A 15,752-nucleotide genomic window follows, 5' to 3' on the forward strand; every position below is an offset into this window, starting at 1 on the left:
CAAACTGTTCCAATGTGATTATATTTTAAAAGGAGATAAATTAAACTACATCAACACTACTCTTGCATATTTATGATGAAAGTACAATGTTTATTACACTATAACAATAAAATATTCTGTGCTTAAGCAAGCCAGTATCAACTGTTTATAAAGACAGAATTGAAAAAATAAAAATATTAATAGTGACAAACAAATGAAGACGTGCAAAAATATTCATTAAGTATGAACCTGATTTACTGTGAATAAGAGAGAAAGAGGTTTAAAACACACAGTTGAATAATTCTAATGTAAAACTCATGACACTCATCATCATGCTCCAGCTTCTGTCACTGCTTGTTCTCCTCATCAGGTCTAGCTGTGAAATACACAGTGATGGACATTACTAATGAGTCAAAGCTCAAGTTCATATATTAATAGGGAATATTAGCTAATATTGAAAGGTCCATCTGAGTGTGTTTGTTATAAGTGACCCACAGGAAGACTGTGAGTTCTCACCTTGAGCTCTGTAGCATTTGACCCCCAGCACAATGGTCACCAGCACATACGGAGACACTGCCATTAAACTACTGAGCAGACTGGAGACGGAGAACGAAGCTCCTGAAACACAATAATAACTGCAGTGTTGTAAGCGTTGGACAGATGATATTACAAAATAATAAAAAACAAATAAAAAATTTAAATGCTTTCTGTTAAAATCAGTAAACCTGTGACTGAGATCCAGCTCTGTGGAGACTTTCCTTTCTCTGGGTGTTTACAGTGGTAGAGACCTTCATGTGACCTTGAGACAGTACGGATGGTCATCTCTCCTGTAGTCTGAGTCTGGAGGAGTGATCCATCTTTATAGAGCTCAGCTGTGAGGTTTGAGGGCTTTGGGTCACGATATAAACAGCGCAGAGTCAGAGGATCTCCCTCAGTCACAGGATGAACAGGACTGTCCAGAATCACAGCACCATCTGCAGGACAGAGTAAGAACAACACTGAAGAAAGAATTTGTAGAGAATACAGGAACTATAACTCAGAGATCTCTGTACTGACAGATCTAAATATGTAAATGTGGGATTGATACAAATTCTTTATGTATTTTCACACAGTAAAATTTTCAGTAGAAAAACTTTCAGGAGTTTAGTCCTGGAGTAACTTCCTCTTTTACTGGTACTACTCTGTCATTTTACTTCCATCTGGAGGGCCTTTAAACTGAAAAAAGTTGCTTAAAGGTTGCTTTAAATTTACTTGATTCAAATGTGAACATCCACATTATTATAATACATTACATCAATATATTTAATATGTATAAGTACTTAGGCTGATATAATGTATTTCATTTGTGTGAAAACAATGTCCAACTCATCAATGGCCTCATTCAATATTCAAGTTTGGTTTATATTCATATGTATTTAGAATAGAGGGCATTCAAAAACCCAATTAAACTCATTCACTAGAGCAGCAGGCTTCTACGTATTGAAGGATAAGTGTAAATAGAAGTGCACAGGGGGCAACAGGGGAAGGAGACACACACAAGAGGGGTATTGCACATACTAGACAAATACACCAGACAACAAGTAACAATAAATAAAAAAGTGTCACCAAACATCCAGATGACTGTCAGAGAAGAATGAGATAGAGGGCAGTAGTTGCACTGACATTACACAGTGTAGTTAAGTGTAGTACTATGTAGAGAAATACAGGAGATCAATGTAAGAGATCAAAAGAGGGGAAATACAAACAGTAAACTATTGAACACTACAGTGTAAAGCTGCAATATATACACACTTTCCCAGAACAGTTATATTTATGAGATACATCTTATAGAATTTTCTAGATAAACCGTGACACAAAATGTCCCTGTGCTGTGGGAAAAGGTGCAAGACGCAATATATTCAATATAAATATAAACAGGGAGTACAGGGCCAATCAGTGTTAGCTGACGGGTGATGCACACTGTGCTGCTTTGAAAGTTCTTGCCAGAGGGAAGTCAGAAGAAAATAACATCAGCTGGGAGAGACGCATCCAAGATGAGAGACTGAGCCCTCGCTCAGCCTGGGAATGCATGAATGTCCTGACGTTGTGTGAGATCAACGCCTGTGGTTTTGGAAAAAGTTCTGACAGTTCTTTGATCATTTTAGTCCTCTATTTAGTCTCCTAGTGTGTGTATCCATATGAAACACCTCCTGAATCGGGAAACAGTGGATACTCAATCATTTGTTGATCCTGGGTGGTAGAACTTTCTACACTAGCAGCACGTTGGCAGGAGGAGAAAGAAAATCCAGAAAATCAGTGAAGTGAGATCCCACCCGATGATTTTACCTCAATCTGAAAATGTGTCCAGTGTAATCCCCCCAAGGCTGCCGTATGCTGGACACGCCAGGAGACAGTAACCACAGACAGTGACACCACTCAGCATCTTTCTATTACCGTACCATACTAAACCCAGACCACCAATCCACAGTAAGTGGCTTGAACTTTACAGTGGGAAAGATGTGGCTGTAAAGTCTTTAAGATAAACAGACAAACGTGTGGATTTCTTGAACCTTTTAGCTGGAAAACAGCAAGTGTGTGAAACTTTATTTAACTGATTCCAAACCTAAACGATGTTGAAAGTTTTACTCTAACAAATTTATATGAGCTGCGCTTTGCTACATCTGCTCCCCAGGCAGTGCTGAGCTTCTGGTAGAGTGTGCTGTAGTCTTTAACCAGCTTTAGTGGTCTTTCTCTGCTTCCTTCATTGGACTAAAAAGATAACAAACTCTGACCAAAACAAAAGATGCTGGCTCTTCACTGCCCTCTAGTGGAGAACAGAGTTCAGATCTCTCATGGTTCTTATAAAACATGAATAATGTTGAAGAAATGCTTGTTTGCATATTGAAAATCTTTATTTACAATTTGACTTTTAAGCCTATTGAATATCTACAATACTCCATTAACTCTCGGTTTTCTTTGACAATATGACCACATGTGACACAAACATTGAGGTTTGTACAAAAGTGATGCTGATGAAATAATACAGACTCACTGGTCACTGTGATGCTGACAGGATTGCTGCTCTCTCCAGATTCAGACTCACACCAGTACACTCCAGTGTGGGATGTGCTGAGGGAGCTGATGTTGCATGTAGATCCTGTAACTGATCCCCAGCCTGATGAACAATCTGACACCTTCTCACTGTGTGTGTATCGTCTCACTCTCCATCCAGTAGAGTTACTCTGTTCCTCACAGCTCAGTGAGAGAGAGTCAGCACTAAAATGTTGAGCTCTACTGGGACTGACTGTCAGAGAGTCTGAACGGGTCGTACCTGTAAAATACAGACTCTAGCATCAATATATACACAAAACAAACTGCCAAAAATACATAAATAAATAAATTACTAGCACAAATGCATCAAATGTCTCTGCAGTAACTAAATCTCATATTTCTGTGTACTTTAATGTAACAAGTCATAACTTTATTACAAGGTAATTTTGGACAATTTCTATTGGCTCATTCATCTAACTAACATGTTTAACGCACGGTAAATGATTCATTAAGCCTTATGAGTCCATTAAACAGCAGATTAACCTCACAGTTTCCATGTAAATGAGTCCTAATGGAACTTAAAGGGCTAGAGAGACACAACAAACTAACAGGCTAACAAATTTTCAGTCTTTCAGTTCAGTTCTTTATAGGGATCTTCTCATCCCTACAGCACAGTCTGATCATTTCATTCCTGCAGTGTTTCAGCCTCACACATAATGTACAGTGACTCCAGTGGGTGGAGCATAATGACATTAATAACCTCAGCTATGATACTTTGTTTGGTTGATTTTGTAAGTGAAATAAGTGAAAACATCCTCTACAGAGGACACATAAATATGGCATATGTCCTGAAATCTTAGTGCACCGATTCTATTTATCTGCTGAATTTAAACTGTTAGAGGAAATAAAATTTAAAAACAAAATATAAAATTTGCCTTTTTTCTTTTGCACAAGCCCCGTTTTTTGTGCTTTAAATGTGCAGAACTTTGTTCTCTGTAGAGGATGTTAACTTATTGTTAACTTTCATCATCAAAGCATAATTTGCATTTGACTGTACCCCTCCCCCACAGCACCCCCCACGACCCTGATGGAGAAGCGGCTTAGAAAATGGATGGATGGATGGATGGATGGATGTACCCCCCCCCTCTCTCTCTCTACTGATGTACAGAACTGTGCAAACCTTAGGCCCCTGAATTATAAAATATATTTGAAATGCTATTTAATTGGGCAGTAAGCATTCATTTACTCAGAAAAGCCTCATAACAAGAACCAATAATGTTAATACAATAAGAAGTAATTTTATGTCTGATTGTGTTTTTATTTAACCATTTCCAAACTTCTCCAAACAAACCTACGCGATGGCTGGAGGACGTAAGGCAAACCGTTGTGTATAATGCACCAAATACTTTTTTTTAAAACAAAGATTTCTTGTAAAGAATTAATGTTTATTTGTATTTATTCTAATGTCGCTGTTTCATAAGCAAAAACACAGCTACTGCCCAAATGAATGTAATGTTTTAAATAGGTTGCTTTAGGTGCACAAAACTTTGGGGCAATATTAAATGAAGAGGGTAAGGCAGGTGTACTTATTTAAATTGTGCTTGTTTGTTTTTTTGCAAACAGCTGAAACGTATTTTTTTCTAATAAACCTAATTTGTAAAGGGGCTGAATAATAATAATCATTTTGATTGTGATTGTACACGCAGGCTGTTCATATTTCATATTTACCACTATATCACTGTCAACATTACATTAAAACATGTGTAGCTTCACTGGTGGTTTAGGACAGAACATTAAACTGTTGTAATTCTGACCGCTGGTTCCCATCACCACCACTGTAAAGACATAATAAGTGATTAAGTTTTTCTCTAATGCATCATTCCACATCAAAACATTCTGACTCTGTTCTCATCTGAATGACTAAATTACACCAGAATCAGAGTTGCTGAAGTTTCATTCAGTTTTTTCTCCTTCTGAGGTGCACTAGACAGGTAAGGTATGATAAAGAACTGGCTAACACGTTTAACCAGCAGCAGCAGCTGTTTTTTCCCTTACCCATCAGGAATCAAGGGAAATAGTTTTCACCAGGTCTCTGAAAGGTGAGGGGAAAAACAGCCACGCCCTGCTGATCAAAGCTGGTCTATAGTGCTAATTGTAGCCACAGTTGTAGCTCACAGTGATTTCTTTCACTTAGTCCTCAAAAGAGAAAGAGGAAAAAACGCGGCTCCCCTGCTGGCCAAAGATAGCATAGCATGCTAATTGATTTGCTAATGCACCTCTGAGGCTTGTTGACCTGTTTCATCGACTCGTCTTCAACTCCTCATGTACTGTCGCTCTTCAGAACCACACATGCTGCGTTTTAGCGATGCACACTAGACAAGTGGTCACACTAGAGATGCAGGCAGAAATAAATAGTCCTATACTCTCTCAGAGCGGTACGACACTGTCACTGGGGCAGGACCCTTTTCTCACTGTGGTGGGACCCTCAGGGGTACATCTCAGGAGCTTAGTCAGGGAACATAACTGAACCATAATCCACTGAAATGATATTTTCTAAGTTGTCCTGACTCCACACTCCCCGCCTCGCCTGCAGGCTTTTTATTTCAGTGTTCTGTTTTAAAACATCGGTTTATAAAAAGGTCCAAATGAGGTTTTCTGAGGTTTGTCTCCCCTTGATAAATCCAGTCTTATCCGTACTTATTAGTGAGGAGAGAACAGACTCCAGTCTAATGGATCGCGCTTTACTGATTATGTTTTATCTCAGAATTAATGAAATTGGCTGATAATTAGAGCAGTCAATAGCATGTTTATGTGGTTTTAGAATCAGTGTAATGAGGGCTGTATTGATGTGTTGGGGTGTAACTGCTTTCTGATAAATCTCAGAAATTGGAGGTGAGGAGGGAGTCACGTGACGCAATCTGAGAAATGGCCGCTTAGGGGGAGACCTCCGTGCACCATTGCAACTTTTGCTCTGAATTTCGACATTACGGCTCTCAGATTACATTTATCTCCTCTCTGAGTGAGTCAAGCAGCTATTCGACCTACAGTTGCTGGATAAAATGGCATCTAAACGCGTCAGTCCACCTAAAACCAGGCAACGTGATAACGCTAAAGATGGCGCGGGCGACCGAGAAGAGATTGCTAGCATACACGAGCTTCTCAAGCAAATGTCTGCCGAACAAAGTCGCAGCCTGGAGGAAATCAGGAAAACAACATCATCGATAGAGGGCAAACTCACAGAGGTCCCTACCCGACTTGGGAGTGCAGAGAGCAGACTGGACTCACTTGAGGAGTCCATCTGCAACTCGCGCTGAGATGTCCAGTCTCCAGCAAAGGATAGTGGACCTGCAGGAAAGATCCCGCCGCAACAATCTGCGATTTCAGGGTTTTCCAGAGCATTGCGAAGGGAGAGGCCCAGCAAAATTCCTGTGGGATGTGTTCCTGAGATGCTCGGCTTGGAGTTCCCGTCTGGGCTCGTGGTGGAGCGATGTCACCGCTTGGCAGCCGCTCGTATGGGGAGCAACAGGCCGGAGAGAATTCCCATCACCCGGTTCCTTAACTGGGAGGACAAGGAGTCAGTAACCAACGCGGCGAGGGAAAAGGGTGAAATCCGCTGGAATGGCAACCTCATCCGGATCTTCCAGGACTATTCAAAGGAAACGGTGTCTTTGCGGCAAAGTGTTGAGAATGCAAGAGGCCGCAGGAAAGCTTTCAAACTGAAATACCCGGCGGTTCTCTGTATCGCTACGGGGGGCGGAGGAGAGCGGCGTTTTGAGAGTGCTCGCACCGCGCTGAGCTTCATTTCAGCCCTACAGCCGGTGGCCGAGCCCCCACCTGATGGCGCATTGTACCGCGGGAGTCCTGGACTTGATGTAGGACGAATTGGCCGTTAAACATGGCTTAGCAACAGAGAACTTGAAGGTAATGTAAATATTGTTACGGACAGGTTTTATGTGCGTTACTGCTTAAGAGCGCCGCTCTTAACTACCCACTTCATAGTTTATACATAGTTTACGTGAATTTTGGTCTCTTGTAAATGTAAACCGCTTTTCTAGATACTTTGCGCATGTGCAGAAGTGAGTTACTGATTGAACGGTTGTTATGGATCCCGCTCTGTTGGTTGTCTGGACAATATTAATCACTAAGCTCCTTTGCTCGCTTACATTAATAATGTCCTTGTCGATGCTCTCAGGTTACAATGAGACCCACGTCCTGTCACGTCGTTTAGGGAGCCGTTTAGTCGAGTTACAGAGACTGTTTAAAGTTCGCTGTTGTGATGGTGACCCTGCCCTTCTCGCTGCCACAGGCTTGCAGATCACGGACCTAGTTGGTGTTTTTTCGGGGCGCCAGGAGAGTGGAAGCCCATTTGTTTTATTTACATCATCTTGTTTTGTTTTTTCAGTTTGGTTGGTTGTTTTTCTGTTTTTACCCAGTCATTTCTACTCCTTTTATTAGTGCCAGTGTATCTATTCATTCAAAGGATAAATACGATCTTGGGGATTTGGTCATTTTACATACTGAGCTAAATTTGGAAGATGATGGACAGGTGGTCACCATACTGCTGTAATGTCAAATTTAATGTCAGCTAAATTAGGAAATACACAGAGTTTGAGCAGAACCACATGGAACGTGAAAGGGTTAAATCACAATATTACAAGATGAAAAGTAATGTCTTTCTTGAAATCAAGAAATTATGATGTGGTCTTTTTGCAAGAAACACATCTCACAGACAAGGAGTGTAAGAGGCTTTGTAGAGACTGGGTGGGCAATGTTCTTTCTTGTGAAGGTTCAACCAAGAGCCGGGGGGGGTGGCAATTCTCATCAATAAACATTTACAATTTCAATGTAAAAAAGAATTTAAAGATAGAAAGGGTAGAATTTTAATTGTTCAGGCAGAAATCCAGGGATAAACATTAATATTAGCAAATATCTAAGCACCTAATTTGGATGAGCCATTTTTTTGGAGATCTAGAGTGCAGTATAAATAGAATGGGTAATCACCCAGTCATTCTAGGGGGGATTTCAATCAGGTCTTGGACGTAGTGCTCGATCGGAGTAGACCATCCACTTCCCAACCCCGGAGATCAAAGCAGGTTCTTGAAAATCTATGCGAAGCTTTAGGTTTGGTGGATATATGGTGCACTTTGAGTCCTACATTAAGGGATTACACATTTTTTTCCTCCCCACATCAAACCTTTTCAAGAATTGATTTCTTCCTCATATCCAAAACATTTAATGCCCGCAATTTTATCTTGTAAAATTGGGAATATAATAATCTCAGATCATGCCTGCGTGACACTTTATATGCAACCATTCACCCAAACAATAAAATCTCATCGGTGGAGGCTAAACTGAAGTCTGATGGATGAAGCATTTAGAACAGCACTTAATGCTGAGATTAAGATGTATTCAGAAACTAACCTGCCTACGGCATCAACTGTGGCTGTGGCTTGGGAAGCACTTAAGGCCTTTTTGAGGGGACACATAATCCAACACTGTGCTTACAAAAAAAGAATAGAACTGCAAGACAGTTGAAATTAGAGCAGAGAATCAGTGTCGCAGAAGATAAATTCAAAATACACTTGTCCAATGAGTCCCTACTCAAACTGGCACAACTAAAATATGAGTTTAATACTCTTCTCTCACAAAAAGTGGAATTCTCTCTTTTCAGAGCCAGGCAGAGGTATTTTGAGGAAGGAGATAAGGCTGGCAGACTACTTGCCAGCTACATAAAAAAACAGGAATCTTTAAGCACAATTTCCAGTATAAGAGATCTAGGTGGGGAATTAAAAACCTCTACAAAAGAGATTAATGAATCATTTTATAATTTCTATAAAAACCTTTACAGTACAGAGTTGGCGGTGGATGACGGTGAGATTGAATCCTTTCTTGACAAACTTAGTTTACCAGTATTCTCAACAGACCAGAAAGAGGAGCTTGACAAACCCGTATTTGAGGAGGAAATTGTAGATGCGATCACACTTTTAACCACCGTCAAATCACCTGGCCCAGACGGGTTTACAGTAGAATTTTACAAAATGTATTGTAAGGAATTAACCCCGTACTTACTGAATATGTATGAAGAATCTTTTGCAAATGGTTCTCTTCCGCCAACTCTGTCTGAAGCATTGATCTCTCTCATCCTCAAGAAGGGTAAAGACCCCCATAACTGTCAGAGCTATCGACCAATTTCTCTTATTAACTGTGATGCAAAAATTCTAGATAAGGTCTTAGCAAAGAGCTTAGATAAAGTAGTGGAGACACTGGTACATCCTGACCAGGTTGGCTTTATCCATCAGCGCAACTCTACAGATAATATCAGAAGGTTCATTGACATCATGTGGCATGTTCAGAATGACCAGGAACCTATAGCTGCTCTGTCATTAGACGCCGAGAAGGCATTTGACCGGGTAGAGTGGCGCTATCTTTTGCTGACCCTGAAAGCTTTTGGATTTGGAGATGTCTTCATAAAGTGGATTCATATCTTGTACACAGGGCCCAAAGCCGCTGTTGTTACAAACGGGCTTATTTCACCATATTTTAGGCTACAAAGAGGAGTGCGCCAAGGATCGCCTTTATCCCCCCTTGTATTTTCTTTGGCATTAGAGCCTCTTGCGGTAGCTGTAAGACTGAATCCAGACTTCCCTGGTGTTCAGATAGGCCAAAAGACCCATAAAATAATGCTGTACGCAGATGACATCTTAACATTTATTTCTAACCCCGAAAGATCGGTGAATTCTCTCTTAACAACTATTGATTCATTTTCCAAACTATCAGGGTATAAAATAAATTGGTCTAAATGTGAAGCCCTCCCCCTGACATCTTATTGCCCTAAAACAGCATTCTCTTCACGATTTCTATGGCCTCAGAAAGGAATAACATATCTCGGTGTCTTGTTCCCCCCAAATTTGTCTGATCTGAGTAGGGTTAACGTAGAACCTCTTCTGGATCATTTTAAAGCGGAAATAGACAGGTGGTCCCCACTCTATCTCTCGTTGTGGGGAAAGGCCAATGTCCTTAAAATGAATGTTGCCCCAAAATTTAACTACATTATTCAGGCTCTACCAATCTCCATTCCTTTGAAATATTTTCATCATTTTGAGAAGCTTTGCAATGTTTTTCTTTGGAATGGTAAACGGCCTCGTATACGCCTGAGTAAATTACAAAAACCAGTGGATCAGGGAGGGCTGGGCATACCTAATCTCCTGCTCTACCACTATGCTTTTTGCTTGAGACACTTGGTGCGATGGTCACTTCCCCCTGAAAGAGCTCCACCTTGGTTCGATATAGAGAGCCATGTATGCCACCCCCTTCCTGTTATTAGTTGTCCTTCTGTTGTGAAGTCAGATCACCCAGTCATTTCACATCTTCAGTGGGTATGGTGCAAAGTCTCAAAGCTGGTTGGATTCAGTCCATTTTTGAACAACCTTTCCAGCATATGGTCAAATCCTAAATTATGTATTGGCAAGTCTCCGTTTCTGTGGAAGGTTTGGGTACTGCAGGGCATTCATATGGTGGAGGACCTACATGTAGGGGATTCTCTTAAATCCTTTGAGCGTCTCCAGCATGAATATGGACTTCCCCTTAACCAGAGTTGGCGGTATCTCCAAATTTGCAGTCTTTGCTTACACGTGTTTGGGGCTGGTACACAACCCCCACAGGCAAAGGATCAAAAACATTTCTTTAATTTGCTCGGCCTTGGTCATGAAGCATCTAGGTATTACTATATTCTGCTACAGAAGTCCATCAAACACTCTTCGCTAAAACCAGCATGGGAAAAAGATTTAAATGTTACATTCACTGATAATGATTGGTTAAATATTCTAAGGAAATCAAAGAAAATGTCCAGAGAACTTAGAACTAGGCTTGTACAGTTTCAAATTATTAATCGCTTTTATTGGACACCCAGTAAGTTATTCAGAGCAAACTTGAAAGACTGCCCTATTTGCTGGAGGTGTTCTTTGGAAGGTACACTAATTCACTGTCTGTGGGATTGTTCGGTAATTCAGGACTTTTGGCTGCAGCTACACAGAACCATCGAAATGATAATCGGGGTACAGTATCCCTATCTACCCAGCCTATATGTTTTGGGGGATCCAGGCCCTTTGATTTCCATGACTGTTTATTACTGTGATTGGATCCAGACAGCTCTTATGGTAGGCAGGAGGCTACTATTGAGACACTGGAAGTCGTCTCAGGCTCCCACCTTAAGTGAATGGTACGAGTTATTAAATAGTGGCCTCCTATGAAAGACTCTCTTTCAGGTTGATAGGGACACCTAATCAGTATTTTAAGAAGTGGCAGAAATTCCTCGGTCATATTGGTTCAGACTCAGCAAACCCCACCTCATAGCGCACACCTGTCCAAATGATCCAATCACATCTGTTAAAGTAGTAGCACTACATATATACCCTCCTTTTATTTATTTGTTGGTTTGTTTTATTATTTATTATTATTATTACTATTTTTTCTTTTTGTTTTGGAAATAAACAATGTTGTACATCTTTGATATTGTAATTATAATAATAACATACTGTAACTTTCTTTTCCCTGCTCCTGACTTTGTGATATTTACTACTGTTTATTCTGAGGCTTTGTAAATTGTGTTAATTATAAAATGTTCAATAAAATACTGATCATATATAAGATAAGTGACCGAAAACGTTTATAAAATTCAGCTGGGAATCCATCTGGTCCATGTGATTTCTGATTTGGCATTTGATAGAGAGCTTTAAAGGGGTTTGTCTAATGATTCTGCCTGTTTTTTCATTAGTTTAGGAAGAGACACTCCTTAAAAAACGGTCCTCATTAATTTGAATAAAACTCTCCATTCCTGTTTCAAAATATCTTTCAAATTCTTCATCTGTAAGTAGCTATTACCATTATTGTCCCCCCTGGCCCATAACCCAGATTTCTCTTTTCAGCTGAATAGCTCTGGACTCTCAGTTTGGTTTGACAGAGAGACTAAAAACATTTCCCACATGTTTTCTGGAAGTTTGTTCAAATCGTTCATACAACTGCAAGAAGAGTACGAGTTACCTAGGTCAGACTTTTAAAACATCTCCAGGTTTGTCACCTGATCATCTCAACTATTAAGGATGGGAGATTCAGAAAGGAATTAACCGACCTTGAAGAGTTGCTAGTTAAGAACAGCCAGGCTAGAGGGGTGATTTCACCAATTTATGGCATTTTGCTAAAACATGTTAAACCATCATCAGACAGTCTGAGAGGAGGCTGGGAGAGGGACTTAGGCCAACCAATCACAGAAGAGGACTGGTGCAATATTTGTAAAGACTTGTTTCCCAAATGTTCCTCATCTGGTGTTCATGAGCTTAATGTTAAATTCATGAATGAGATATATTTCACACCTGTTTGCTTACAGAAGATGTTTCCAGATAGATCTAATTTGTGTTTTAAATGTAAAACTGAAAGAGGAACATTTTTTCATGCGTTCTGGCAGTGTAAAAGAATTGGCACTTTCTGGGACAGAGTACATATTAGGGTAGAAGAAATCTTCCAAACACCATTTCAGAAGAGTCTCCTGCCCTGTAGCTTTTGGGAACAGGAGTGGAACGTATTTTTGATACTGATAGTAAATTTTTGTTTCTAATGTTTTCATTTCTGGCAAAAAAATGTATCCTAACTCGGTGGGCCAGCCCCTCTCCACCATCTGTTGAGCAATGGCTTTCCCAGGCTGCAGCTCTGCTTCCTCTGGAGAAACTGACCTATGATCTACGTCACCAAACGGATAAATTCTGGAATCTCTGGACCCCTGTGTGGACTTATGTAGGAAATTTAAAATACTTTTTTAAAATCCTGTGTATGTTGGCCTGATGTGTGAGATTTAAATGTATGATTGTTAATACTGTACAGGGTGCAACAAATAAATAAATAAATAAATAAGCTTCCCAAATGAGTTTCCTTTACTATATTACATCTGTAGGTCTCTGTTCATAAACATAAACTAGCAAAAACAAATTTACTATAAAGGGAAAGTGTTTGTATGAATTCAGAAAAAAGACGCGTCAGTTAATGAAAGACACTGTGTAACAATGGAATCCATGGGAGAGATGTAAGGTACAAACCATGAATGACCAAAAAACAACAACAACAACAAAGGCTTGTCCAGCATTTGCCAAAAATATCTAGATGACATATGTGTACATATTTCTATATTGTGGTCTATTTACACAAAGTTGGGTTAGTTCATCATTTATGTTGAACAGACTCTCCCAATATTTTACTCTGCTGCACTGACGTTGAACCGCATGCTGCACTGGGTCGGTATGTCCAGCAGCTCAAATCAAGCTCAGTAACAAAGTTCTAACTGTTAGTAGCACAAATAATGTGCTAATGTCTTTCTAGGATAAGCTGAAAAAGACCGTTTTCTTAAATGACTGTGTTAATTTATCCTGAGTAATTTTACTGTCTGAATGAAAATCTACAGCACACTGAGATCCACTGCACTGGACCATTAGGCTCCTACTGGTTCTTTAATGTCTATTTGAGAACTGAGTTTTAATCTGTAATTTGTGTTTCATCAAAATACACTAAGGTTAAACAAACACTCTGAAATATTATCTGAATAGGAACATGTGCATATCACTGCTGTCGGAACAAAACATTGTATCTCCAAAATGGAAACTTTAGAGGAGAAGGAAAAACACACATTACTTTCAATGTAAGTCAATGGAACCAGACTTCTTTCCAAGTCATTTTAGGCCGTTTATTTTGGCCCATCTTTCATGAATTTTACACACAATATAAAGGCCAAAAATCTTTTTCAAATGATCTTAAAAACTGAAAATCAACAGAAATGGAGATACGAGGTTTGCTGAGGATGGTCAGCTGTAAAACAGTTACACAGTCAAGGCTTTAGGAACATAATGAAATGTTAAATAATGATTATAAACCACTAAAATACCCTTTGCTGTAAAAATAGCCTTATTCTAAAAACAGGAGTGGAGAGAACAGAAGAAAGAACAGAGTCTCAGAGCATAATTTACAGTCAGAGGCTGAACATGACGCTGTTATAATGATTAAAATTTCAATCATAATGATTTACAGAAAAGAGAGCACAGAAAACACTGCAAGGACGCAAGAAGTAGGGAATCAGCGAACCCTGATTTCAGAACTGTAGAAGTTACAAAAGAAAAACTTTCTGAACTTCATAATAATCTGAGTGGATAAAAGACTCAGTGTGAGCCTGTCTTAGTGCAGAGTTTGTGTTTCTAAATTTGCCGTAGCTGCTCTGGTGAAGTGAACGTGGTATTTTCACTACAGTGAGCTGAAGTCTGTACAAAGTTATAGACCAGTTCTGAAAGAAGCTTAATATTGTTTTTAAACTTCTAAATAATCATCTAATGTAATGAAGACGTTTATTAAGCTCTGATTCATTAGTTAAGTATTAATAATCATTCAATGTAATGAAGACGTTTTATTGAGCTCTCATTCATTAGTTAAGTATTAATAATCATTCAATGTAATGAAGACGTTTTATTAAGCTCTGATTCATTAGTTAAGTATTAATAATCATTCAATGTAATGAAGACGTTTTATTAAGCTCTGATTCATTAGTTAAGTATTAATAATCATTCAATGTAATGAAGACGTTTTATTAAGCTCTGATTCATTAGTTAAGTATTAAGTGAGCTGAAAACTTTTTCACACTCACCTGATACAGTCAGTGTAACGGCTTCACTGGTGTGTGAGTAGCGTGATGTTCCTCTCACTGCTCCTATACAGGTGTATGTTCCTCCGTCAGACGCTGTAACAGAGCTGATACTGTAATGCTGTTTATTACTGACAGCAGTGGATGAACCAGCTTTAAACCAGCTGTACTGCCAGTTAGAGACTCCTCCTCCCTGTATGTCACATGTGAGAGTGACAGTCTCTCCTCTGAACACCTGATCATCAGGCTGTATGGACACCGCAGGTTTTGGTCTCTCTGTGGAGAGAAAGAAATCCTCAGAACAAATAATTCAGATAAAGATGATTTCTACAGTGCTGTGAAAAAGTATTTGCCCCTCACCCGATTTCTTCTACTTCTATTTTTACATTCTAAAACAAAGACAACACAAGTAAACACAAAATGCAGCTTTTAAATGATCCCTCCTTTATTGAAGATAAAGATTTATTCAATACCAAAACCATGTGACCTACCTAACCTATCAACCAAACTATTGTGAAAAAGTAATTGCCCCCAAAACCTAATATCTGGTTGTGTCAACTTTGGCAATAACGACTACAATCAAACGTTTGTGATAAGTTGTGATGCGTCTTTTACATTGAAGTGGAGGAATTTTGACCCACTCTTAAAACAGCAGCACTGCTTTAATTTGGCTGCACTGTGTGATTTTCGAACATGAACTGCCCATTTAACATCTTGTCACAGCATCTCAATGGGATTCAAGTCAGCACTTTGACTCGGCCGCTCCAAAACCTTAAGTTTGTCTCTTTGAGCCATTCAGAGGTGGATTTGCTGATGTGCTTCAGATTATTGTCCTGCTGCATAACCCCACTGCGCTAGAGCTTTAGGTCACACACACTACCACCACCATGTTTGAGTGCTGGTATTGGTGTGATTCTCTAATGGTGGAATGTGCTGGTAGCTTTACGCCAGATGTATCAGGACTCATGTTATCCAAAAGTTCCACCTTTGACTAATCAGCCCACAGAATGTGATCCCAAAAGTCTTGGGGGTCATCTAAATAGTTTTTGGCAAATGCTGGACAAGCCTTTGT

General features: G+C 39.6%; 1 protein-coding gene across 1 annotated transcript in view; it reads right to left on the reverse strand.

The window, feature by feature from the left end:
* Window positions 1–216: 216 nt before the first annotated feature.
* LOC119262461 (Fc receptor-like protein 5) overlaps window positions 217–15,752 on the reverse strand; it is a 43,979-nt gene continuing 28,443 nt past the window's right edge. Inside the window, exons 7-11 of the mRNA XM_037534645.1 lie at window positions 14,684–14,956; window positions 3,011–3,289; window positions 705–953; window positions 496–597; window positions 217–355 (exon numbers count right to left, since the gene is read on the reverse strand). Of these exons, the coding sequence (XP_037390542.1) occupies window positions 327–355; window positions 496–597; window positions 705–953; window positions 3,011–3,289; window positions 14,684–14,956 (932 nt within the window). The 3' untranslated portion in view covers window positions 217–326. The remainder of the gene's footprint in view (window positions 356–495; window positions 598–704; window positions 954–3,010; window positions 3,290–14,683; window positions 14,957–15,752) is intronic.

The sequence above is a fragment of the Pygocentrus nattereri genome, chromosome 2, assembly GCF_015220715.1.
Source record: "Pygocentrus nattereri isolate fPygNat1 chromosome 2, fPygNat1.pri, whole genome shotgun sequence".
Taxonomy (NCBI): domain Eukaryota; kingdom Metazoa; phylum Chordata; class Actinopteri; order Characiformes; family Serrasalmidae; genus Pygocentrus; species Pygocentrus nattereri.